Genomic DNA, 25,269 nt, shown 5'->3' on the forward strand with positions numbered 1-25,269 from the left:
AAGGAGCTAAAACTAGTGGCACCTGTTTGTCCCAGAATGGCAGCAGTGCAAAGGTTACATGTGTCATGTCAGGTGGCCACTAAGAGGCCACATAAATCGGACAAATAGATAATACAGCTTTGCGAGCGCGCACGTGCTTCTAGATGTGATTATTAACTGGAGAAATACAGTCGTCCTACGTCATTGTGTTTCCCGTCACCCAGCTAACGACATTTCAGTTCAAATTGCTTGCAAAACACTGACCTTTGAGGACTTCGCTTAACGTCAGGAGGCTAATTATTTTGGCGACTGACGACGGAGGGGCGTGTCTTTTTATGGCGAGGGCGTGGCAATGGCAGTCACTCGGGATGCGCTGATGAATGTTTCCCCACAGAGACACGATAGCAGCACAAGAGGATTCGTGCTGGACACACAGAGCTTAAAATCCTCCTTGTGGGGACTCGGGTTGTCTTGAGGTGATCTTTCCTAAAGAGGAAACAGGGCGATGGGGCGCGTTTGGACGCACGCTGCGCAACTTTGGCACCACTTGCTCACGCTCCGATGGGACCTCGTCTTCTTTCGTCTTTCACAACGTGCCTTTTAAAAAAACAAAACATAACTATGAAGACTCATGGGATGTAGTAAATGGAGAGCTGCGTTCAACTTCGGACACCTCAAGGTGCAATCCAAGCTGCCAGTCTTCTTGACCATGATCATCCTCTTCGTTTACCTCTTTTACTGCCTGAACGGATTCTGCGAGTCCTTGCCCAGACCCGTCTATGACCAACAGACTCACCACAAGGACAAAAATGTCCAAAACGACGCACAAGAGATATCACCAAAGCAAGCCGGCGAGTCCTTTGCCCGGGACCAGCTGTCGGACGTTGCGCACGGCACAATTAATAACACCATCTCCATCGCGAATAACTTCGGCAGCAAAAAGTTTCCTCAGGCCATCATCATCGGGGTGAAGAAGGGAGGAACCAGGGCTCTCCTGGAGTTCTTGCGCATCCATCCGGACGTGAGGGCAGTCGGAGCCGAGCCTCACTTCTTTGACCGCTTCTATGATAAAGGGCTGGACTGGTACAGGTAAGACACCAAATCTAGAAGCAGACGCAAACTGAATCGGAGTCAGAAGTCGTATGCGACTCAGCAACTGTAAAAACAGTCGGGTTAAATATAACACAATTTTGGGGTAAAAAAAAAAAAAAAAGGACCGATTTACTATTTGGGCCAATTTGACCCAACATTCTGGGTTGTTTTTGCAGAATACAACGCCAAAAATTGGTAGTTTTGTAAAAAAATATAAAATAACCCGCAAGAAGGTGGGTCAAATTGACCCAAGTAGTGAATCAGTCCATTGTTTTACCCAAAATTGTGTTATTTTTAACCCAACACATATTTCATTAGGAAAAAAGACAGTAGATGTACACTTTTTGGGGTTGTTTTTGTTTATTATCAAGAGTGATTTTTGACCTATTAAATGCATATATGGATAATATTGTGAACTTACAATAATTTACATATGTACATATTTATTGCTTAGATTTGTATTTACTTTGTTGGTTGGGTCTTATTGCTGCTTGAATAATTTATTTTCCCTCACGGGGTGAGAAAAAAATCCCCCCTCTCTCTCTTTCTCAATCTCTTCTACTTGCATTTGAATCTGTGACCACTCAAAATATAAACCACTACAGTATAATGTGTGCACACGTTGACTTACAAAGTACATTTTACAAAACATTGTGGTTGTGTTTTGAGTCACCTGTAGCCAGAATACAAATCCTTACAAATCCTGGCTATCAAAGTACCACTATCATGACCAACAATAGATTACAGTAGCATAGGAGGCCTAAGTGTTCCTCAAAAAACAAGACAGCTTTTATTCATAAAATGTTTTTTAAACTGTATTGCAATAAAATGTATAAATGAATCTTTTTTTTTTAAACGAATACCTCAATGCAAATGTACATAAAACAATAGTTAAATACAAGCAGGCAGTGATCCTTTTGCACACCACTAGAGGGAGGCCACTCGTTTATCACACAATGAGAATCACTGGTGTGGATCATTGTACCTTTAGTGTGCAATGAGCGTCACTGGAATGGTTCCCAATAGATTAAAGAATCTAGTGAAAGCAACAACATCAATAATATTGATCTCAATTATTGCATTTGAGAACAAATGTATTGAATAAAAGTTAACGTGCTATTTTTGACCCATTAAATGCATATATGGCGGTCAACTTACAATAATGTATACTGTGTATTGCATGTATAAAGTTTTTACACCCTATTGCTTTTTAGTTCACACATGCACACTTTTTTTTTGTTTTTAAGGTGCTTGGGACTCATTTTTGTCCAATGAAATGCAGACATGGCTAACCGGTTGTGTTTTGCTTGACCAAAAATGGCAGCGTTGCGTAAAAATACTACTATTTGGGACATGGAAAAGCTACATACTGTTGGAGACCAATAATTAATCCCAAGTGGTGATGTTACCTCGGGGGAGCGACTAGATCCTTAATCCTGATGTCATACCAATATATGACTTCATTGATAATGTAATAATATCAGGACAATCTAATTTGATCATAATGTCATAGCAGAATTAAACAGTTAAAAAAAAGAATAGAGGTCATGCAAAAAAAAAAAAAGCGCCAATATTTTAATTTTGTCGCATGAAGGAAAATGTGTCATCATCAGTCTGCTCGGCTGATTCAGGGGCATCTAATTCAGCCACGGCTTTCCGTGAATTCACTTAATAGCGCAAATAAGTCCGTATTGAGCTCTGATGATTTCCAAACGGGTCTGCTGATACGTAATCATGTTTTTGCACAGACACGGACTAACGCGTCGCTCTCGACACTCAGCGATATGACACGGCTAAGAGCTCCCGAGGACGGCGGCGTATCGAGTCCCCTGCCAATGAATTGCTGTTTATTGAGCTGACACGCTGCTTCCCAAAGTGTCTGTGTTGGTCCCCCGGGGCTGGCCTTCATCACCAAGGCTGGTGTGATCACAGAGGAGGGAGGATGGGGTCGTTGTGCGCGGCGCCGATGTGCTGATGCTCTTCACTCAACCGGTGTGAAATGCATAATAGCGCTGATATCATTTTGGCTTGGAAGGGACACATGAAAAAATGTGAACTGAATTGAACCTGATATGTAAAAGAGGCGCAATGGATGGAGAATGGGGCTTGGGTATTATATTTGAAGATGGAGAAGGGGGTGGGGGTGGGGGTGGGGGGGGGTGGGGTTGGATGGACGGAGGGGGGGGTCTAAAAGAAACAAGTGAGAAGAATGGATCAATACAGCTGTGTAATGATCAGGTCAGGGTGAGGCTCAGATGGAAAAGTAGATGAAAGCGTGTGTGTGCACAAGGGTTGGTTTGTTTTGGTTTTTAGCGCGTTTCAGAACAGCGGTGTAATAAAAAGGAGGAGATGCTCGTCTAATGCATTTGTGATGAGAGCATTGAATAGTGTGAGGACTTCATTTGTGGGCTAGTAAATGGAGTCTGGCTGCTGTTAATTGACTATATTGTACATGAAGATTTAATAATACGGGATGTTGTCTGTGCCGCGTATACAAAATACATTTTGTGAATGTACTTCTGTCAATGATATTTTACAATTTATTTGATTATTGTATCTGACCATAGAGGTAAAAACCCAATGGGATAGATCGGGGATGGGCAACTGTTTTTTTTAGATTTGGATTTTTTTTTAAAAATGTTAAAAATTAAACATTTACTTTTTACGACCCTAAAAAATTCTTCAGAAATGCTGATACACATTCAATGTAGGTTTTACATGAGGGTTAATGTGGAACAAAAAACTCTGGGAAAAAAGAAAAAATACATGTAAAAATGTTGTTTTTTTTCAATCGGAGGATATGCGAATTCACGATTGCCCAACTACGAATACTGTACATCAACTGTAATTTTAAGTTGTAATACCTCCCTTCTCCACTAGATAGCAGACATGGCTTGATTGCACTTACACTGGATCTTATACTGCCCTATACTACAACGTGAGTAGGCTTAATAATTTTTTGCAGATTGTCAATTTTTGCAGGACAAACAACATTTTGAGTGAGTTGATTTTTTCTTGAAAAAAAAAAAAAAGGAACAAAATGAATTATCGCATTGAGCGTCGGTTTGCTGTTGAGTAGTCTTGTGCCATCCTTGAATTCTAATTCATTTGCAAGAGAGCCCTTTGCACTGGGAAAGAAAATACAGTATGTGTTGTTGTTGTCGTCATGGCAATTTCCTGCAATGCATGTCTAGTCTTTCTGTTATTTTGTCACATTACAATGGCCCATTGCCTTGAAGTCATTTATAATTAGCTTCACGACCAGCAGGTTGTTGTTCGATTTGTTGAAGGTACGTACATGATTTGAATATAATAACACCCTCTGACCGAAAAGCAGTTCTGATCTCAAATTGAAATGATTCATTCTGCAGTTGGACCGAATGTAACTTTACAAAAGCCACTTCTTCTTTTAGCGATCATAAGTTCAGCTAACCGACTGAATATGCCTTCATAGTTCATATACGCCACGGATCCATAACTCTCGCATAATGTTATAAATTTCCCTCTTAGATTTTGTGCCAGACGCACAGCTAAGAAAATTTAGAGAAGCGCAAAAGTCAGATTTATGGTAAAGCCGTCGACATCGTAAATTCTCCCTCGCCGCCGTGCCAGATTGCCTTTCAGTGCTGCAATGGAGAAGTCAGAGGAAGTTTTTAGCTCAACGTTGGCTCGCTGCAAACGTGACATTGTGATAGTCATCAAACTGCTGTCTATCACAAACGCTGATTTGAACCTTTAATTTGTCATTTTTATGCCAAAGTCTTTTATAAGCACTTAAGATGAAACACTTGCAGTCACGGATAAGGTTTTATGATGGCGAATAAGCCCCAGAACGGGTTAAATGCAACAAGCCCTTTAAATGTTCCTTTTACGGCTTTCAGCTGATGTCAAAATGCCCGTCCCTTGTAGTCTTTTATTCAGCTCATTATTTGTCCCCCCCCCCCCCCCCGCCCAACCCCCCGCCGCTCTCGTGACGAAAGGGGTGCTTTAGCGCGCTTTCTAATCCGCTGACAGCACGCTTCAACACTGTGCGAATTGGACCCGTGTAATGACAGGTCGGGCATTAACACGGACAGCTCATGGACATGCACGGGGGACGACAGGGATTAGGAGCCCCCCCACACCCCCCCGGCCGCCGTCAAACAAGACCTTTTGCAGCATTAGTCGCTCGCCCCTCCCCCGACCCTTCACCTTGTACCGCACAATGATGGCATTTGTATTATACTGACGCAGTTTTGACTTGAGTCTGCCATAATGATATATGTTTTATCTCGCCTCCCTTAATTGAGCTTTCACTCACCGGATTGTTGATTGTTGTTTTGCACGTCTGCCTCACAGTTTGGGGGTTTGCGTCTCGGCCTACCTGTGTGGTGTTTGAAAGTTCTCGTGGCTTTTGTCCAGCTTTTCTCGTGATTTGTTACCTTTCTTTTACTTCCGTGGCCATCCTTTCTTTCCATTTCGCTTTTGGAGGGAAAAGAAATGAAAAAGGAGAAGCTAACTGAAAGGAAGTGAAGGGAAAGGGATAAAAAGGAGACCTTTGACATTTTATGTCAGAGTCTTTCCCTACTATCGCCGGCCATTTTCTCCTTCTCTTCTAATTTCAACTTTGGCACTTTTTCAAAATCAAACTTGCTCCCATCTTGCATTTCTTCTCCTCTCCCAAGCCTTGCAACTCATTGCACCGCTATCCTTTGTTTCACCGCACATGACGTCCAGATCTCATGTGTTATTATTCGTTTAGCATAATCGCACGCTAAGTACGCAGCGACTCCCATATCAATTTGAAGCAGACTCTAAAGCGCGCCGGGCCAACAAAAACCATGTGAAGGCGAGCTGGAAAGTATCACTTAAATGTTGATTCTCTCCACTTTCAAAGTGCTGTCTGCTTCCTTGAGCGCCAATGAGAGAGCCTTGGCTCCCGCGCTCTGCTGCTAACCAACTAAAACACATGGACATCCTTAAAGGAAGCATTTGGCAAATTGTTTTAGAACAAACGCTTATATGTGGAAAAGCCTCGGATTTGCCATCGACTGGAAGTGATTCTGTGGTTTTCCTGATGGAGAGTGAAAAGGTTCGCGTGTGTGTGTGAGAGCGACGTACCGATTCTTACCTGAAGCCCGTTCGCACACCCCAGCAACGCTGTCGCCTCTTCTTCTCGGCGCTGTAAATATCACACGGGTAAATATTTGTCATTTTGCCGTTATTGACGAGCGATAAGTGCCCATTCTATCGATCTCTCCCCTCTCCGTCTTTATCACGCCATTACAGAAGAAAATGCATTAACTTCTGAATATTCAATCTTGTTGACAAGGCGCTGTTACACCTCTCCACCGCTGACATTTACACCTCAAGGTCGGGGGTGTCGCCGGAGTGGATTTATGGCTACTCAAACCGTGCGATTTAAAGCCATTGGGCAAATTCTCTTTCCTGTTAGGTCACCGTCTCTAAATCTGTCTGCTTATCGACTCATCTTCTGCCCCCGTATTTCTTGTCGAGTCGCTTTAAGGAAGCTACGTTGCGTAATTCAGCAGGGAGCACGATGCGCTACTTAGCCAGGAATGCCCAGGTTTTATTTCCTGTCAGTGAAATTTCAAGCAATCACCAGGGAATCTTTGCTTGAATTCCTCCTTGGCCTGTGCATCCTTTTTTTTTTTTTTTTAGCTTTTCACGAAGTGGAAAAAAAAAAAAAAAAAAAAAAAGAGCAATGTATACGTTGAACTGCAAGAAAGAAGGCTTTGTGCCGCAGATGGAAGGTGAGGGGTAGGGGAGGGTGGTGTCTCAATGCTTTTTAAGCTGCATCAATGCTTAAAGGAAATACTTTTAGCAGGATGCATGTCAGAAGCAATCAATGCTACGTGCACGTGCAGGGAAAAAAAAAAATGCGCTCGGCGGACAAAAAAAAAAAAAAAAAAAAAAAAAAAAAGGGGAACACCTGCAGGATGTAGAAGAGCCGTAACAAACATTCAAAGATTGTAACGCTCAATTTTGATTGACGCCATTAGAGAGGTACTAATCAAACAATATGGTTATTGTTACTGGAGGGCGCCGTGGTTTAGCGCTCGCGCTGCTGCACACTGAGAGCTCGCGCTTCTCTCGTCAAGCCGACCGGCGTAAAAATAATAGCCACAATTACAACAAAATAAACATGTCGTTAAACAAATACCGCACTGACAGTCCCCGTCGTAGCTTTCAAAAGCAGTTGTATTGTAATTCGCTGCTAATGCCGCCAGATTATATGACTTACGATCAAGAACCGCACACTAAAATAAATGGCCGCACTTTTCCGGAAAGGATCAAGTGTGACATTTGCGCATTTGTTGTGAATGTTATTCGTGACCCAGCCACAATTCTTAAGACTGCGTCAATTTAAAGGGAGTCAGAATGTTTTAAATACAGCTCCTTTTCGAGTATATCATTAGATTGGCCGATGATACAAACGAAGCTGGGGAAAAACTGGAAGGTATAATCAAGCATGACAAGATAAAGTGGTGTGGGACGTTTAGATTCCACCCGGGGATGAAGAAAGGCCGCGTCGTCAATCGTCAGTATTTTGACACAACCTTTCGCATCCCGTCAGTAATAATGGAGTCAGACGGTTGGCACCGGTGAGAAGTATGTTAGGATCACTGCGAGCGGCATTGAGTCACAATTACAGTCTGTTTATAACTAACGCTGAGTTTTCAATGGCGTTGCTTCCATCTATTTCTGACCTCGGCGTTTCAATTTGTCAGGGATACTCTTGTGTGAAAGATGGGACTTTACTTTTCTCATACTTATCGGCTTTAGCTTAACCACTGACAACATCGGGTTCTATTGTAAGAGGGACTTGACCAGGTTGCACACGCTTGCAAAATGTGGTCAACAAAAAGGCGATTCATTTGTCAGAAGGGTAAAATCTCTCTCGATACGGCTGCAATATGCATGCCTGGTCTTTGCATCTTTGCAAGAAAAACATCATCCTGACATGGAACCTAAACAAAAACAAATATCATCCCTTCCCCCCTGAAAGGTGACACTTTTATGCAAAATATTGTTTAAACTCCTCACCAGCTCTGAGTCACACACCACGGCAACCACTATCGGCAACACTGCAGGATTCAAATACAATGAAAAGTGCGACGGCTTAATTATCGCTCCTTGTGGCTTTAATTTCACGTTAGTTTGCAAAGAGAAAATATGCAAAACAATGAGCCAGAAAATGTTAATTATGAGTTTAAATCCATCACCTATAACATCTATAATTTATTTCAATCATGCGGCGATGGAATGCAATCCTCCCAATTTTAATTATGTGGTAACAGTGTTGGGATCAAGCCTGAGCAACAACTTTGTTTTTGAAATGGTTCTCAGACTGCCGACGCCTTTTTGCGCTCCACTTGCCTTATGTTAACCATTGCAGGTAATGCATTGAAAAGACTTGAAAATGCACTAAAAAGTTTCCATTCGCTTCAAAGTTGCCGCTTTTGGGTTTTGTCAGACCCTCTGTTTACGTCAAAAGGTAATTATTGATTGTGCGCAGCCGTCAGTGGTCTCCACCTCTGTTTAATGTCTGACTACCATGGAAAGAAGGGTGAGAAGGAAGGATGTCGAGTTCGCTCAGCGCCCATGAAAACCAGCCTTCATCCTGAAAAGTGTTTGCTGTAAAACACACCTCCGCCGTATCTGTCGGTGCGAAAACTCTTTCTGAGCGCCTCCTGTCTCTCTGACGTAAACACACGGTGAAGAAAGAGCTAAACTGTCAGTGATGCTGGCGCTCATTTTGAGAGGAAATGAGATTAATTATGCCGGGGAGAGAGCCTGTGCTCAACACTGACAACACGCAGAACAAGACACAGAGATGGGAAATAACCAGATCCAGTTACTGCCTCGCTTCATTCCAAATAACAGCACAATCTCACGGGAAATTTGTCGGAAAACGGACCAAAGTTGTGATATGCCCTATTACATACTGTCAGGTTTTGTTGCGTTCACCCCGGTTTAAGGCAACTAGGTTTCTCGTTTGCAGTGTCAGTGCCGTAGCAGATTTTTCGCCGGGCGTCCACGGCAAGCACCTTTGATCATCCTGTCCCCCCCCCCCACATTGTTTCAAGAAATCTTGTTTTGTACACAATGGTCTGAAACGGGGCTGCCGTGGTTGAGGGGGACATAGTGTAAACGTGGCTTCAAGCAGACTGTACTGTGATATACTAATAGCAATTGACTGAAACGCTGTTTCCAGTTCTACAAGCTGGCTGTGATTTCCTTTCAAAAGAAAAAAAAAACAAAACACAAGGAGCAGCAGGCGGAAACTGCTCGGAAGTGACTTGTCGGGATCAGACAGTATCGAGCGCTCTTATTGGCCGGTTCCTGGGGACTTGCCAGCCAATTTCACACTGAGTCGATTATAAAGTTTGTCTGAGGTTTGTATGTGTACTGGTCTCGTGTGTATGCTCATTTACAGGACCAGTTTTATTCGAGGATTTGTTTTCTTCTTCTCTTGCCAGTGTGCGGTGAAAAAGTAGGTTACATTTTGAACTATTATTGAAAACTACACGCCGCTTACTTTAGCTGCGCAAAAGTCCTACGACATTGCTTTACCTTTTTGTTTCTTGAGGGGCGAGTTGGTATTTAGTAGCAGGTGATCCCTAAGGGAGCAGGAATTCAGGCTCCAGCTCAGCCACTACAAGCAGGATGGATAAGTGTATGACAACTCCAGTAAAAAATATCATTAATCCAACAAAGACAGTGGTAGCCTAAAACTGGTCATAAAATTCTCATCGCCATGAAGTACAGGATGGCGTTTTTAAGCGCTCGGGGATGCAAACGGTCACATCCTTATAAGGCTGTCCTGTCCTCTTCCGTCTGCTTTGTCAAGGTTGTGTGTTTAACCCTGTCCCGGAACACGTACTAATTATGTTTACTGGAAGACACGGACGTGCCTTGGTGACACAAATCCTGTCGTATTAAGTAAAGGGTATGCAAGCATAATCAATCTAATATTGGCGAGCAATGTGACAGATGCTTTAAAACCACACCCGTTTCCAAAAAAAAAAAAAAATGCCTTCGCTTAAGGATGAAATATGTATTTGTGTATACTCCGCAGGACTCCTATCCACAGGGATATCAGAGTACACCACACATTTCCATTTCAACAGCCCAATTATGGTACTGTGGCGAGGACGCTATGACATCAGTGGGGTCAGGAAGTAACGAGAATCTGTAATTTGCTCATCTCTCCACCCCATCTTCAGCGCATCCATCCTGTGTTTAGGAGAGCGCACCGAAGGCAGGGCGGGGCCCCGGGGTCCCCGACTAGCTTGGAGATAAAGCCAGACAAGTGGGCCACATGTGAACACGGCTGTAGATTTTCCCATTCGATAAGCCGGGCAATCAGTGGTGACGCGCATACATGCTAATGCACATAAACTTGCTCGTATGGACTTCCAGTAGTGTAATTATACAGTCAATCACCGCCTTTAGTGCATAGTCATTCATGCAGGGCGCTACTGACTTAACTGGATGACGTTAAAGGTCCACAGTTGTGCAGAGTAGAAAAAAACAAGAAGCGTAATCTAAGTCGAGAATTCAGACAGACAATTCCAAAACTTGGGGTGTCCTAACAAAACTAAAAATGTTTACCAAGGCAGGCAATTACGCCGGCGAGAACAGGAAACAGAAAAAGTCTGCAGGAATGCGACCAGCAAAGAGGAACAGGCAAGCTGGCACAGAGACGAGCCATCATGCCGGCCTAAATACAACGGGAAAAGTAATGCGAAACAGGTGAAAACAATCTGGGGGTGTGCAGATAATCACAAGAGCGAACATGATTCTGACGGTGGAAAATACTTTTGCAAATAAAATGGGATATATCAGCTTTCAGCAGTTGAAAGCACAAGATTTGAGATACAAGGTGTCAGGGATGATAGTACTGTACTTGTAGCTAGTAGATAAAAAACATCAGCCTTACTTTGCCACTATTAAATAGGGGTGGTTATTGGTCTAAATTAGGGCACGGCCAGCCGATTTAAAGCAGCTCTGGGCAAGAATTCGACCGAATAAAATTCGAACTCTTTTGATGAAACGTTGACTTACAAGTAGTCGAATGGGACTTTTGTCATGCCCTGGAGGGGTCTGAATCATTTTTACTGGCACTAAGCAACTTTGAGGAGGATGGGAGCAACCCTGGCACACAAAAGAAATACAAATGTCCTGAATTGCTTGACGGCATACTCACCTCCTCCTTTCGCTATAAGGACGGAAATTGATTCGACACAGTGTTTCTTTAATTGGCTTTAATTAGCCTCTTTACAATTGGCAACAACAACAAAAAAATTCAATCAATTTCTGCAGATTTTATTATTTTTTACACATTAACATGTTACAGAATAAGACAAAGATAATGACATTCATACATTCCCCACCCCAAAAAATGCCCCCCCAAAAAAGAAAAAAACATTTTTTTGTTGTAAAGTTTAATACTAAAGGACGAATATTGTAAAGTCAAATGCATTGCCTGTAACTCATACCTTTATTGTTGACGTGTAAGGGAATAAAAAAGTGTTTTATGCCCTATATATTTTTAAATTAATCAGACAATGAATTGGTTTATCAGAATTTTATTCTTGCAAAAAATGGGATCAACATCTGCCTCAAAAAATCCATATCAAGTCTGTCCTCTTTGTTCATACAGAGACCACACTGCACACTGCAGGGCAATTCCGATTTGTTTGCCTATATGGGACATCTATCCGATTTTTTTCATGCAATGTAAACAGTACATTTCACATTTTTTTTTGTAAACGGAGCGCAAAGCAAGAACCCTGCCCCCAATAACGAAAATCCACAATTAATTGATCCCCCCTAAAAGCCTTTGTCATCAATCACATTTTATTTATATAGCACTTTTCATACATAAAAATGCAACTCAAAGTGCTTTAAAACATTCAAAGCAAAACATAGAATTATCTTCAGAATTATCAGTCATTGCCTATAGATGCCACAAGATGGTGGCGCATTACTACTTTTGTCTAAATGAAGCTCCTCAACTCACTCCATAGTTTTTCCTTGGCATCAAGATGCCAAAAGATGCTTAAAAAAATGTAAAAAAAAAAAAAAAAAAAAAAAAAAAAGGATGTGATTTTTTTTCAGCAAATAAACGATGGAAAGCTTACCCCAAAATCTGAATACTCGAATATGTGAATGCAGGCGTTTACATGAGTGTTGTGTTTCTTTACTGAACGACATCGCCAACTCCAGGTTTTGCAGTCAATTTAACTTGTTTTGACTTTGCTGTCATCGTTTCATTGTCTTGTTAACACACCGCCAAAATCGCACTCTATAATACGACGGCTGCAGATAAGTTGCCAAGTTGTTTGCAGCCTAGTATCAAACAGATTCAAGTTAAAAACGTGTAGCCAAGTGAATACAAAGGGTGACTTCCTGCAGCTTTCAGGTTGTTGTGGTTTCTCTGAGGACCCTGACTGACCAGCACTCACTCACTTGTGGCTTCCAGGCCTTGTACTTGTCTAGTTTTCCCCTCAGCTACACACATTTTTCCGCTCTTTTCCAACCGACCTACCCCAGAGAAGCAAAACCTCCGCAGCAAAAATACTTTTCACTACATGGTAGCGTCTGCCAATAGTAACCTTAGGTGTGCGGAATTGTGTACCACACACATGCACGGCGTAATCCGGATTATATTGTTGTTCACTTTCCCTCGGGATTTCTCTGCTTGCATGCTGATGTTTGGAACCAAAATCAAAAGACACACGCCAAAAAAAAAAAAAGAAGTCAAATTGAGGTCGACTGAAAGGACATATTACCCGGCCAAGCCTTCTTCGGTTTAAGTTCTTATAGTTTCTGCTTACTTCAAATCAGCCCACAGGAGTTCTTCAGGCCTGTATTTGCCCTCAGTAATGACAAACGTCTCTCACATCTTTGAACACGCGCAGGCTTAAGTGGTTTAAGGACGTCGATATTTTTGCACATATCCGGTATACTCCATCGGAAGAATGGATGAAGTCTTGGGTCCTGAAAAAAAAAAAAAACGGAACCAGTTCTATAAAGTCAAGGAAAAAGAAGAAGAAGGAGGGCATGCATGTGTCAGAAAGAAAACTGCACATGATGACAACTTGCATTAAATGATCCTCAGTGATTATACCCTGTGGTTTGGCCCTCAGAATCACTAACATCAGACTCTGAAATCCAGGCCGGCGGAGTCCATTTTTCATTGCGGAGCAGGGTAAAGGGGATAAAGAGGGTCCGAGGGTCTGGCCACTGGCCAGGCTGTGTCGCCACAGTTGACAGCTTTCAGGGCATTGAAACGTCAGGAGGGGAGAAAAACTTCCCAAGTCAGGAACACTTCCTTCATCTCCCCCAAATAGCTCTCACACGCACGCACGCGCGCACATTGTGTGGGTCTGAACTTCATTACTCCCAGATGTGAATCCATCCTGTGGACTGCATGTGCAGATCGTTGCGTGTGCTTGTGTTGCGTTTTTGTATGTTGCGTACAAACATCATTAAAATGTGTGTGCCCGAAGATGGGAACAAAGCAGTAAATGATGCCAAGGTAGCGGGGGGAAAAAAATACCAGCGTCTTTATACTTGTATGCATAGTTCTATAAAGTGGAACCACTGGTTTTGACCACGATCTGTTCTGGGATGTTGGTCATTTTTTTTTCCCCCATTGGAAATAATGGCAAAAAAAGGATAATCCATTTTATCCGTTGCAATTAGGAAACCTTTAAATGCACAGGCAATTTTATTCCTGGAAATGCAATTGGGGCAGCTGCATATTAGCAACAACAACATACCTCGCTCACATGTGTTCATATCCGAGTCATAAACAGCAACCTGCTAGCCCGCTGCCCTGTAAATGGGCTCTAATAAAAGTGAAGACCACACACATGGATTGGGTGCGCGTCAACATGTGTGTATGTCCAGATAATCTGCATAGTAAGTGAGTGCCATATGCTAACACAAAGGGAAAAGTAACTTCCTGCTTCCCTAAGTTTTAGGGAAATTGTTTCATCTTTGCCTGATCCTCCTCACATAAAAAAAAAAAATGCAAAAAAATCTAAACCTTGATTAAAAAAACTAAACAAAACAAAAAAAATCTTGACAAGATGAAAAGTCGCTCCGGTCTAGTGAGTGACTTCTGTTTTGATTCCTTTCCTTCCTTTCCTGCCAGTTGTCTGTCTTTGCTCTGCCTCTATCGTGTATTTGTTGCTAACCGCCACCCCACATTCTTCTGACGCTCAAACGCTGTGTGGGCTTCCTCCGTGATTGCAGGCCAGTGGTTGCTTTCAGATCTACTTGAGGGCAGGCAACTGTAAGCAAGCTTTTTTTTTCCAGCAAGGCAACATGGGATGTTTGCTAAGAGACAGTTCTTGTACTGTTTACAACACGAGCGGCGCCCAGCAGTTCCAATTCCCTCGGAGGATTTTCCACCTCTAACAAAACGTGCAATACAGTCCAAGCAATTGTCAATATTTTCCATGTTTATTATTGCTAACTAAAGTTCATATTATTAATATTTATCCATCCGTTTGGTAGCAATATATAATATATATATAAAATAAAGAAAAAGTAGGACTAAATGTGGGGCCAATGAAAAATTTTGAAAATTTCCCAAAACAAAGCCATCCATTTTCTAAACCACTACGCCTGTTCAGGATCACAGGGAGTTGGAGACCGTCTGACTAAAAGGCAGATTACCGGACATTTTTATACACGAAAATTCCAAAGTCTCGAGGGGCTGAAGAGGTTCAACGGAGAAAGTGTTAAAAGTAGATGGGGCCGCTTGAAATTAAATGTACTACAACAGTGGAAAAAAAAAAAAAGACAAGGAGACAAGGTAAAAAAATAGAAAGAGGCTCCTCGGTTGGAGTTTCCTCCCAAAAAGTGTTGTTAACCGTTCCTTGGATCCAGATTCTATATCATCACTCACGTCACGCCGTGCCTGAAATAAATCTGTGAACCACAGTTTCACTAAAGTGGCCTCAGAGTGAGAGGCTGCTGCTCACGCTTTGGCTTCAAGTGCTCCTTGAAATACATCCTCATTCTTTTTCATACAAGCTGGTTTCGAAACTGTTTTTTTTTTCAAACTTTTCTCCTTGTGGGTTTTTGCCTAAATGCTGTCTGATTTTGTCTAGCCCCAGCCCATGGAATACAAATCGTCTTAAGTCGTGCGTTTGGTGTCGCTCAGATATAACATCAAACAACTGAGAGTCATCTCCATCAAAGCTCAGAGCGCTAGAAGCCTTTCACTTAGACACCGACCGCAAAGCTCAAGCCATCTACAGTAAATATGGGGGGGGGGGGGGGGGGCTTTGCTGGGATAACCCGAGAGAGCTTTCTCAGTCCCCACTAAGATGTCTCTGAGATGTTTCAAAAATCCCCCTTTTGTGTCTCCCTTTGCACGAGGAAAGTTGGCAGGATGCTGCTCACAATGGGGGTTATGACATTCCGTATTTTTTTTTTACCACAACACTAGCATGAGATATAGGAGCCCAATCAGGTTTTTTTTCCTGATTCCATTCCCTCCCATTTCCCTTGTTTTATACAATCCGCTTTTGGCACGCCGTTCCCATCTTTTTTTAAGGAAAATATGGCCTCTGAACTTGAGTCATCAATTTATACGAGCGATGAATCAAGAAATATGTCAACACGCTGAAAACGTTAAATACTCAAGAACGGACTCCAACAATAAGCGCAGAGCCAAAAGCAATAGCCACGATTTAATGAGAACACATGGCGCTGGGCGAGATTATCCTCGGATAACCTCAGAAACCGTAGGCACCACAAATCTTGACAAGAATTCAACATTTTTTTTGGGCCAGTTATTCTTATTCATTGGTAAAATACATTCACTTGCCACAAAGGGAGGAACACCTGCATAGTCACATGTATGAGCTTTGTCACAGAAAAGAAAAGCTTTTAAAAAGATAATGCCATTGCCAGAGACGTATTAAAGTAGGAGACAGTTAAACACTGTCGGGAAAACAGTAGGTATCTACTCTAATGTGCCACATGGGGCCACTTATTCCACTCCCTTTCCAGAACCAAAAAAGGTGGAGGTATGTTCCCAAGCTATAAAAGCCAAGGCTACCTTTTTACATTGAAGTGTATCGCAGTGATGTGCACTGAGTGATGTTTTTAATATTGTGTACCTCTCCTGTCATTAAATAAAGCAAAGGAAATGTTACAAATCGGTATTTCGCGGTGCCGTTCTTCATCACCGTAAACTGCAAGCAAAAATAAACATGGATCATGAATGAATATCTCACTGACGGCGTTTAATAAAAGTGAGCAGCTGCTGAGTGCAAAAAAAATAATAAAAAATGAAAGAAATAAAACATCATAAAACCTTGCAGAGGCATTTTTAAAGTCATGTTAATAGAACTCGAGAACATGCAAACTCCGCACCGAAGGGCCCCAACAGAGATTCGAACCTGGGACCTCTCGATTTTCAGAAAATGTAAAACACTTTATGGGAATGTGATTCGGTGGGGTGTTAGAAAGTGCTGACAGTTCTAAGGGACCAAGACTGACAGGGGGGACTAGAAAATAACATTTTTACTTTGCGGCTTTGAAGAGGTGAGCCCCAACGTTTGTTCTTGTTTTTCCACAGGGAGCAAATCCCCGGTGGCGCATCACAAGCTCACCATTTAATGTTCTGAATCGTCACACAGGTTTAAAAAGAAATTGACCACAGTACAATATTTTCTCCCCCACTTCTCACATTCGTGGCTTAACAGCTCTAGTTAGGGCCGCTACTTCCTCTGGAAGGTCTGCAAACATGTCCAGCGAGAGTCATGTTGGGTTTGTGCGACTTCAGTGACGCATTTTTTCTGAAAATGCAAGCGGAATTTCAAATTGTAGTTGGGTATTTAATCATAGAGTTTCATGTAGGTTTTTTTGTGTGCAAAAGGGACTGCAGCATTTATCTTATCTTGGGGATCAGTCACTTCCTAATGAATCCCATTCTGTCTGGAGACTTTTTGGTGACTGCGGGACTTCAACCCTGCATCTGTGGGCCCGGGAATTATTCGAAAAGAAAAATAATTGACTCCTGCCTCACCATAAGTCAGAAAGCCGACAACAACAAACAGCTTTTAACCCGCAAAGTGGAATTCAAATGTTAGTGCCGCGAGACTACAACAACAGCGGTTTTTGACAGCCATTCTGGTACAAATGTGAGTCAGTTTAAGAGCAGGATGCAAGGAAATGAGTCGTCTTGTGGTTTCCGACAGTAGCCGTTTGCAGGCTCCCCTCACAGTTGGCGCTGATATGGCCACTCCATCATTGTCAGAAGGCATAATCACACATTAAGTCCACTAATAGCCAAGCACAACAATCAAGGAGCCCACAAGGCATCCGAGGTTTATGAGTCTCACCTAATGAGATTACTTTTTTTTTTTTTTTTTTTGGTTCATGTGCTTATGGAAACATTCTTATTCATTGCATTTTTTTTTCCCTCTCTTCTCAGGAATCTGATGCCCCGTACACTGGATGGTCAGATCACCATGGAGAAGACGCCCAGTTACTTTATCACAAAGGAAGCCCCTCGCCGCGTCTTCGCCATGAGCCGCCACACCAAGCTAATCGTGGTGGTACGGGACCCGGTGACCCGCGCCGTTTCCGACTACACTCAAACCGTGTCCAAGTCACCGGGCCTCCCGTCCTTCAAGAACTTGGCCTTCCGCAACGCCACCACGGGCCTCATTGACACCTCGTGGAGCGCGGTGCGTATCGGTATCTACGCCAAGCACCTGGAGAACTGGCTGCGCTACTTCCCGCTTTCCAGCTTCCTGTTCGTCAGCGGCGAGCGGCTGGTGAGCGACCCGGCGGGCGAGATGGGTCGCGTCCAGGATTTCCTGGGACTGAAGCGTGTGGTGACAGACAAGCATTTCTACTTCAACCAGACCAAAGGCTTCCCCTGCCTGAAGAAACCAGAGGGGAGCAGCAGGCCGCGCTGCCTGGGGAAGTCAAAGGGCAGGCCCCACCCGCAGATCCCCTCAGACGTCCTGCTCCGACTCAGAGACTTTTACAGACCTTTTAACCTCAAATTCTATCAAATGACGGGTCAAAACTTTGGCTGGGATGACACGGATTAACACCAAAGTTGACAGTGGCGAGAGACATCACCAAAGTTTTTACTGTGCAAAACCTGCATTGCAATTGTTTCTTTAGCTTTAAAAATGCAAGATAAATATATGCTCCGTTTTGTGTGGTCAGCCTTTTTCAGTTTAGCTCAAGTGCTATGATCAGATTATGATATAGTACGAGGTGTGTCGGAAAACTTACAGAACCGGTGCCACAAAAGATATATTTCAAATCTAAACTACAAACTATGAGTTTTCCCCTTCACTGTGGCCCATACAATCAACCTGCTTCACCAACATGCTTGCTTATAATGCCCTGAGCACCTGACAGTTCCTGACCAAGCAGAACATCGCCATACTGGAGCAACCAACTCACCCGACCTGGCCTTGTGGGTTTTTTTTTTTTTTTTCCTACCCAAGATCAAGAGTCACCAAAGGGATCTGCTTTGAACAAGTAGACTATATGGACATGTCCCTAATGACAACGGTGTGGAGGATCCCGGAGAATCCTTCAAGGAGTGCACGAAGGCTTGTGGCAGATGGATTACTTTGAAGGGCAAAACGTGTCGTTGGGATTTGAAATATATCTTTTGTCGGTCCTGGAAATGTTCTGACACCCCTCGTATATGCAATAAGAGGCATTTATATTTCCTTCCCATGCAAACCTATTTCCTGTCCTGTCCTTTCAATTTAAAAGATGAAAGGACGGGAAGATGCGGTGGTAAGAGGAGCAAACGAGCACTTTGCTAAGTGTCGTTTATGTTGTAAGAGTCTCTCTAATTTGAAACTTTTCGTGCGGAACCGCCGCAAACCAGACTCGCATTCAACTGTACAGTCTATTTCAGAGATCGTAATTTATAAGATGACAAGATATTGTTGAAATGTTTTTCCTGAGGCTTTTGTATTTGGAATTCTGCTGAAATTATGACTAAAATGTTTCTTCTTAAATGTGTTGTGTTATTTTTCACATGGGCTTTATATTCTCATCTCATGTACGGCCACTTTTTTCCTATATTAACTATTATTATTCTATTCATAGTCTCATTTTAGAAGTTTTAGAACCACACTGAAAAAAATAGTAAGCTAATGAGAAAAAAAAAAAAAAACAGCGACCAAAAATGGATAAAAAAAAAAAAAATACGATTTAAAAAAAAAAAAGAGTGTATCTAAAAATTTTAAAAGGCTAACATTGGGCAGGGGCCTTTCTGATGTCTCAGCAATAAAATCAGTGAGCTGATTGGATACCTTAAGGGGGGGGGGGGGGGGGGGGCGGAGGGGGTTGGCGATCTTTGACATCTTCAACCCTTTCTCCCTTCCCTTGACCTGTTGACCTGTAAGCCTGCTCATCATAAACTGCAGACCAACACCCACAGACTGGTTAATGGAGTCGTGTTGCGTTAGCTGCACACCCCCCCCCACGCACACACACACACACACCTACACACACACAAACGCGTATCAAGATTGGAACCTCAGTCGTGCCAGGACCTCCACCGCAGGGAGACGATGTGGTGGATCAATAAGTGCCTGTTTAGTTTATAGGCAGTGAGGATGTGCTTATATGTACTACGTCTCACTGTCACTTTGATTTAGATCAAGGGTCAAGCATAGGTCACCATTAAACATTTGTAAAATATTATTTATCGCTCAATATGTCTTGCGCATGTGTGATTGATTCAGGTTTGATTTGAATATTGTCATAGTCAGTCCTACATTCATATTTTGCATCAGTGGTTCCACTGAAACTGCATAATATTAATGTGGCTTAAAGCGGAAGTCAACCCAAACATATTTTTTTTAGAATATGTTCCCAGCAGGCCCATCATTTGAAACAAGGCATTCTGATAAATATTGAGTTTGTGGAATACGTGTTAATCCACTTGCTTTTAGCCATCTGCGGGGGCATCACAACGACCAATCACAGCTGACCTGTTTTCTGAAGCTGAGCCGTGATTGGTCGTTACCTGAGCCCTGGGTAGTTGTGATGTCATTTTCAGTCGACAGAAATGACAGAATGGCTGCCCCCTGAGATGGCTAAAAACGGGTGAATTTTGCTGCTTAACTCATATTCCACAAGTGCAAAATTAATCAGAATGGGGGGTATTTAACTTGCACAGTCTTAATGTTTGAACTATGTACAATGTTACAGTGGCTTAAAATAATTTGAAATATAACTTTTAGGAATAAACATTTCATTCCACCTCTCCTCGAATGACCGTGATTGTTACAGGGCCTTTTATAGAAATGACTGTCCTCCAAATTTCTGATTGGCTGAAATTGCCTCACAACACCACCTGTTGCTTTGGCGTGGACTTGACAGCTTGCAAACGTGTGGATGGAAGGACATTTTTTAAAATGAAAAAAGGCATTTAAAAGCCACTCTCTGTGGAGGTCACCATCAGCCCCAGTGGCCTGCCCAACAGGTCAAAGGTCGTGAAGCATTCCACCACGAGGGCTCGCCTATGGACATATTACACCCCCCCCACCCCCCCGCTATCCTCACCTCACACTGGGTTATTTTCAAATTGTTCAAAGGGAAAGGGAACATTTTTGTTTACTTGCATTTTGTTTACCTTACTCTTATTTCTTTGGAAGACATTCAGGCTTTTCCACTGATGTGTCATGTGATCAAGCGCCATCAAAATGGCCTCCATGCCAGCAATCACATTTTGAATTTGGATTGAATTTATTTTGAACATGTAAAAATTGGGTTTAAAGGAAAAAAAAAAGACAAAATAAATGTAATTCACTTGTAATTCAATATATCAATCATTTGTCAATACACTACAGTAGTTCGATATCATATAATAATACAACATTAATAATGATGATAACAATAACATGGTCATTGTTACAACTCTTTATGAAGCTCTTCCTCTTTCCTATACTTCTCAAAAATGTTGATTTTATATTTCTTTTTGAACTGGTGTATGTTTGGACATTGTTGTAGGTCATTATTAAGTCTGTTCCAGATTTTCACTCCCAATACAGATATGCAAAAGCTTTTCATTGTTGTCCTTGAGTACTTTATCTTTAAGTTATATATTCCCCTCAAACCATAGTCATCCTCTCCTTCTGAAAACATATCTTGGATGCTGCTCGGAGTAAGTTATAGCTAGCTTTATATACAGTAATAATAGGACATGAAATAGTAATAATTTTACAGTGGAAGAGGTAAGCAAAATATTCTTGATCGATTGCTATTTTAACCACGCTGCATAACGGCAGCACGGTGGACTTGGCAACCTGGGGAAGTATAATACAAACATAAATATACAGATGGGATCAGCTTCTCCGAAATTCGCACTAATATTAATTTCTCTTCGCAGAGAATAAAGAATATATGCCTGTGAGTATAGTTATATCATCTGCCTACATTTGTTGATCCATCATTTGTGTTCATTTCTGAAAGGGTTATAACAGTGAGAAACTGATGCTATTCATTAGCCCGTCTATGGCATTTCCTATTACCCGTATGCATAGTTATATGGTGGTTTTCAATTTTCTTTGTTTTATGTGTAGTTTGAGAATAAACTTCAACTGGGAGTGGCAATAAATACACTGAAGGTTTTAACGACTTTTCAAAACTCTTCAGTCGGATCACTTGTGTCTCAAGGCACCGCTTTTATTTAATTCGTAAATATTTCGTGAATTCCTTATAATACAAAATTGAAGACATGCTGATTTTTTTAAGTAAAATTAACTATTTTTAATTTTAACTTAAAATGTGTATCTTTTTTTTTTTTTTTCTAACCTCATCTAGGAATGACCTGGCCTATCCTTCCATTATAAAAATGAAACGTAGCCCTTGAGCACTGAAATTTGCCCATACCTTTCTCAAGCCACAATCTCGCTCAATTACAATTTTCCAAATTCAGTTGCTGCGAACGATCCGGCTCCCACACGCAAACCGTCAAATTTAAGGATAAACCTCTGGAAGCAGAATCTTTGGGATAAAGCACAGATTGAAACAATTCTCTCATCATTATGGGATTGTTGGCAAACACGCATGACAACATGTATCTGCGTTGCCGAGACAGTAATGGAAGGGCTTGAGTCACCGGCTCAAACGCTCATACGAAGGCAACGCATAGCTTCCAACTTAGCTCACGAGCGGAATAAGAGTCAAACTTCAAAAAGCTTTAATCCCTCAAACCTGCTGCTGTCTATTCATTATAACTTCCCGAATGGCTCGCAAATTACACGGCATGTGATTGGTTTAATTATGCGGCCAGCTCCACTTTAACAGGCACCATTTTAATTGGTTTCAAAGTCAAACCGGTTTACTTTGTGCGATCGGTTCCTGGCTTCTCGAGCGAAATCCCGCCGGCGAAGGGTCGAAGATTTGCACCCGCGTTTCCTCTCAACCTGGCAGATCAAGGCAGCGCTGGAGACTCATATGATACAATAATTACTGGGAACACATCCAAATCCCTGTGCTGCATGCTTGTATATTCTATTTTCCATTTGAGCGCTCGCCTGCTGACAGCTTGTTAAATGAACGGGGCCCGCTCGTTGATTGCAGCGCGCGCGAGCGCCAGTTCAAGTGAGGATTCGCGTTGCTTCGGCTCCAGCGTGTTTGGCGGTTCGGTTAATTTGCATTTCAGGGAAAGGAGGGAAAAGCGGCCAGGGCGAACAAAAAAACAAAAGCTGATTTGAAGAATAGGTTCAATATGTTATTGATATTTGGAAACAGGTTGTCATCTAATATGTAAAAAGGGCCGAGTCGGCTGAGGAGTACAAAAAAAAGGTGCACGGACGACAACTTGCCCTCAGGGAGGATCATTAACACCTCATGAAGCGGACCTCTGTGGTGGATATCTATGGATGAACTTTGACCCCCCCGAAAGTGCATGTTAAGTGCACAGCAAGTTCTTTGATATTGAACCATGGTTATTAGTTTTTAATGATTTGATTTGGTTGGAAAATCACAGAAAGTAAGAAACAATGAGAAGGTTTCAGTCAACCCTTTAGTTAGAGCTCAAAGTTAAATACGGGTGGAGAAGTACCGTGACTCCAACATATATATATCGTGTTCCATCAAAAACACTTAAATAGAAATATCATACGGCGTAATAGCAGGAGAACATAATTGACCAACTCATTTTATTGGTGTTCTTTGGTGGATTGCCAGTATAGCAGTTTTACATGGAATTAAATGAATTGACTTGGAGTATTATTGGTTCGACATTTTCTTTGTTTGCCTAACTCTGTAATTTTTAAAGTGTGGACGAGTTCGCCCCAGCGGTACGTGATTTTACTTTTGGTGTACATTACTCTTTTTTTTAAAAAAATATTTATTTTATTTAATTGAATTATGATTCAACTATTTTTCCTTTCCCTAGATTTAAGTGTAGTGTTCATGTAATTTTTAAAGCGTGTACGAGTACTCCCTAGTGGTACGTAGAAAAAAAAAAAAAAAAGAATTGTTTGCTTTTTGTGTACATTACCCTTTTAAAAAAAAATCTTTATTTTATTTAATTGAATTATTATTTTAATTATTTTTCCATTCGCTATATTTAAGTGTAGTGTTTATGTTCAAACTGTGCATAATATCAAACTACCTTACAAGAACACATACAGGTATCATTTTCAGGAATAAAACCTCTGCTTGGTATTTGATGAACACTTACATGTAGGCCTGCTATGCTACCGTATTTCAGTGCTTCTCAATTATTTTTTGTTACGCCCCCCGGCCCCAGGAAGAAGAAAAATTCCACGCCCACACAACGACAATAGATAGTGTCATTTGTCTATGAAATTATTGTCGTGTGAGCACACCGCTTCATAACAATATGTCCTTATGGAAAATAAAGACAACAAAAAATACAAATAGAAAGAAATATAGATCAACTTACAACAAAGAATAACTTTCAAACCACGGCCACACATATTGTCCATTCATCTCACTTATATGTCTTCCGATCTCATTTTAAAAACAGCGCTCACTCATTTCAGCTCCAAGGTAACCTAACATCCTTAAATTCCGTGTTTAAACGGGACTGCGACACAAAGCAGATACAAAATAAAAAGTTTACATCTGGTCATTGTTGACTTTTGGTGACTCACTGTCCTCGCTGACTTTCAGTAGTTCACTCCGTCCAAATATTATCTGTCAGCATGAGAAAATATCATCAAGCTTTATTATCTCCGGCAATGCCCCCAGTAGATTGGATAATGTCGTCTTTCCTGCGGACTGCTGGAAGCCGGGCTACACTTAATTCCCTCATTGGAGCCAGATATAGGAACAATATCCCATCTCATCCCTCCAGGACCTGACACAGGACCGGATCGCCTCCCCAAGTTTCATTATGCAGCAACAGGGCGCTTTATTGAGAGGCTGCAAACAGGTCGGAGATTTACAGTTTTTCATCACGGGCGCAGAGCGTACCGAGATTTACAGTCTCTTACGCAGGGAGCGCATACGAGTGACTGCGTGGAGAAAGTGAAAGACACAAGTGTGATGAATAAAAGCAAAAACATGGGATTGACAGCAATTACATTGAATTTAGGGGCAGGGAGAAGCGGGAGGTGGTCCGGCGTCCAGGTCGGACATGAATTTTCGAAGGTGGGGACGAGACAAGAGACAAGACATTCCCAAGAAAAATAGAAGTTGCTTGGCCACACACATTTTCCATCTTTCTTTTCCTTTCACTCCATGACAGGAAACACATGGTCTGAAATAGAAGATCCCTATACTAACTACAAACAGATGTGGTCAACATGCGCCTCTCGAATCAAACGTTATAAATAAATAAATAAATAAATAAATAAAAATTCACACATGATATCAATTCACCGACAATGTAGTCGTAATTACCGCTCATCGGCCACATTAATGATATTGCTTTTCAACCACAATGAGCCTATAGTTATTTTCCCCACTATGCTCTGAGGTGGATGAACTGATGCTTGGTTGGAGCTCAAACCGTAATGAAGAAAAGCTGCAAATCTATTTGTGTTCTGCCATACACAAATATTGTGTCATTATTTGGTCGGGGTTGCACATTCCTTTTGACAATGACTTTTGGCATTTGTTTGGCTTTAATTAGACTTTCACAACAAGTGTCACATATTTTTACCTCAGCCAAGCTCCCGAAGCACGACAGCG

General features: G+C 41.9%; 2 protein-coding genes across 3 annotated transcripts in view; one reads left to right on the top strand and one right to left on the bottom strand.

Annotated features, from left to right (window-relative positions):
- Window positions 1-25,269, bottom strand: part of tex2l (testis expressed 2, like) — a 70,691-nt gene that overhangs the window by 32,630 nt on the left and 12,792 nt on the right. For both annotated transcript variants that reach the window (XM_086016317.1, XM_086016318.1), the window contains exons 3-4: window positions 6,182-6,232; window positions 244-1,082 (exon numbers count right to left, since the gene is read on the bottom strand). The gene's annotated coding sequence lies outside the window, so the exon portion shown is untranslated. The remainder of the gene's footprint in view (window positions 1-243; window positions 1,083-6,181; window positions 6,233-25,269) is intronic.
- On the top strand, window positions 368-19,106 carry LOC147129156 (heparan sulfate glucosamine 3-O-sulfotransferase 6). Its single transcript, XM_086016325.1, has 2 exons — window positions 368-1,068; window positions 17,543-19,106. Exons 1-2 carry the CDS (start codon window positions 611-613, stop codon window positions 18,168-18,170), a joined length of 1,086 nt encoding a protein of 361 aa, XP_085872451.1. The 5' UTR covers window positions 368-610; the 3' UTR covers window positions 18,171-19,106.

This window comes from Filicampus tigris, chromosome 19 (assembly GCF_054856515.1).
Source record: "Filicampus tigris isolate MCC_2025a chromosome 19, RoL_Ftig_1.0, whole genome shotgun sequence".
NCBI classification, from domain to species: Eukaryota; Metazoa; Chordata; class Actinopteri; order Syngnathiformes; family Syngnathidae; genus Filicampus; species Filicampus tigris.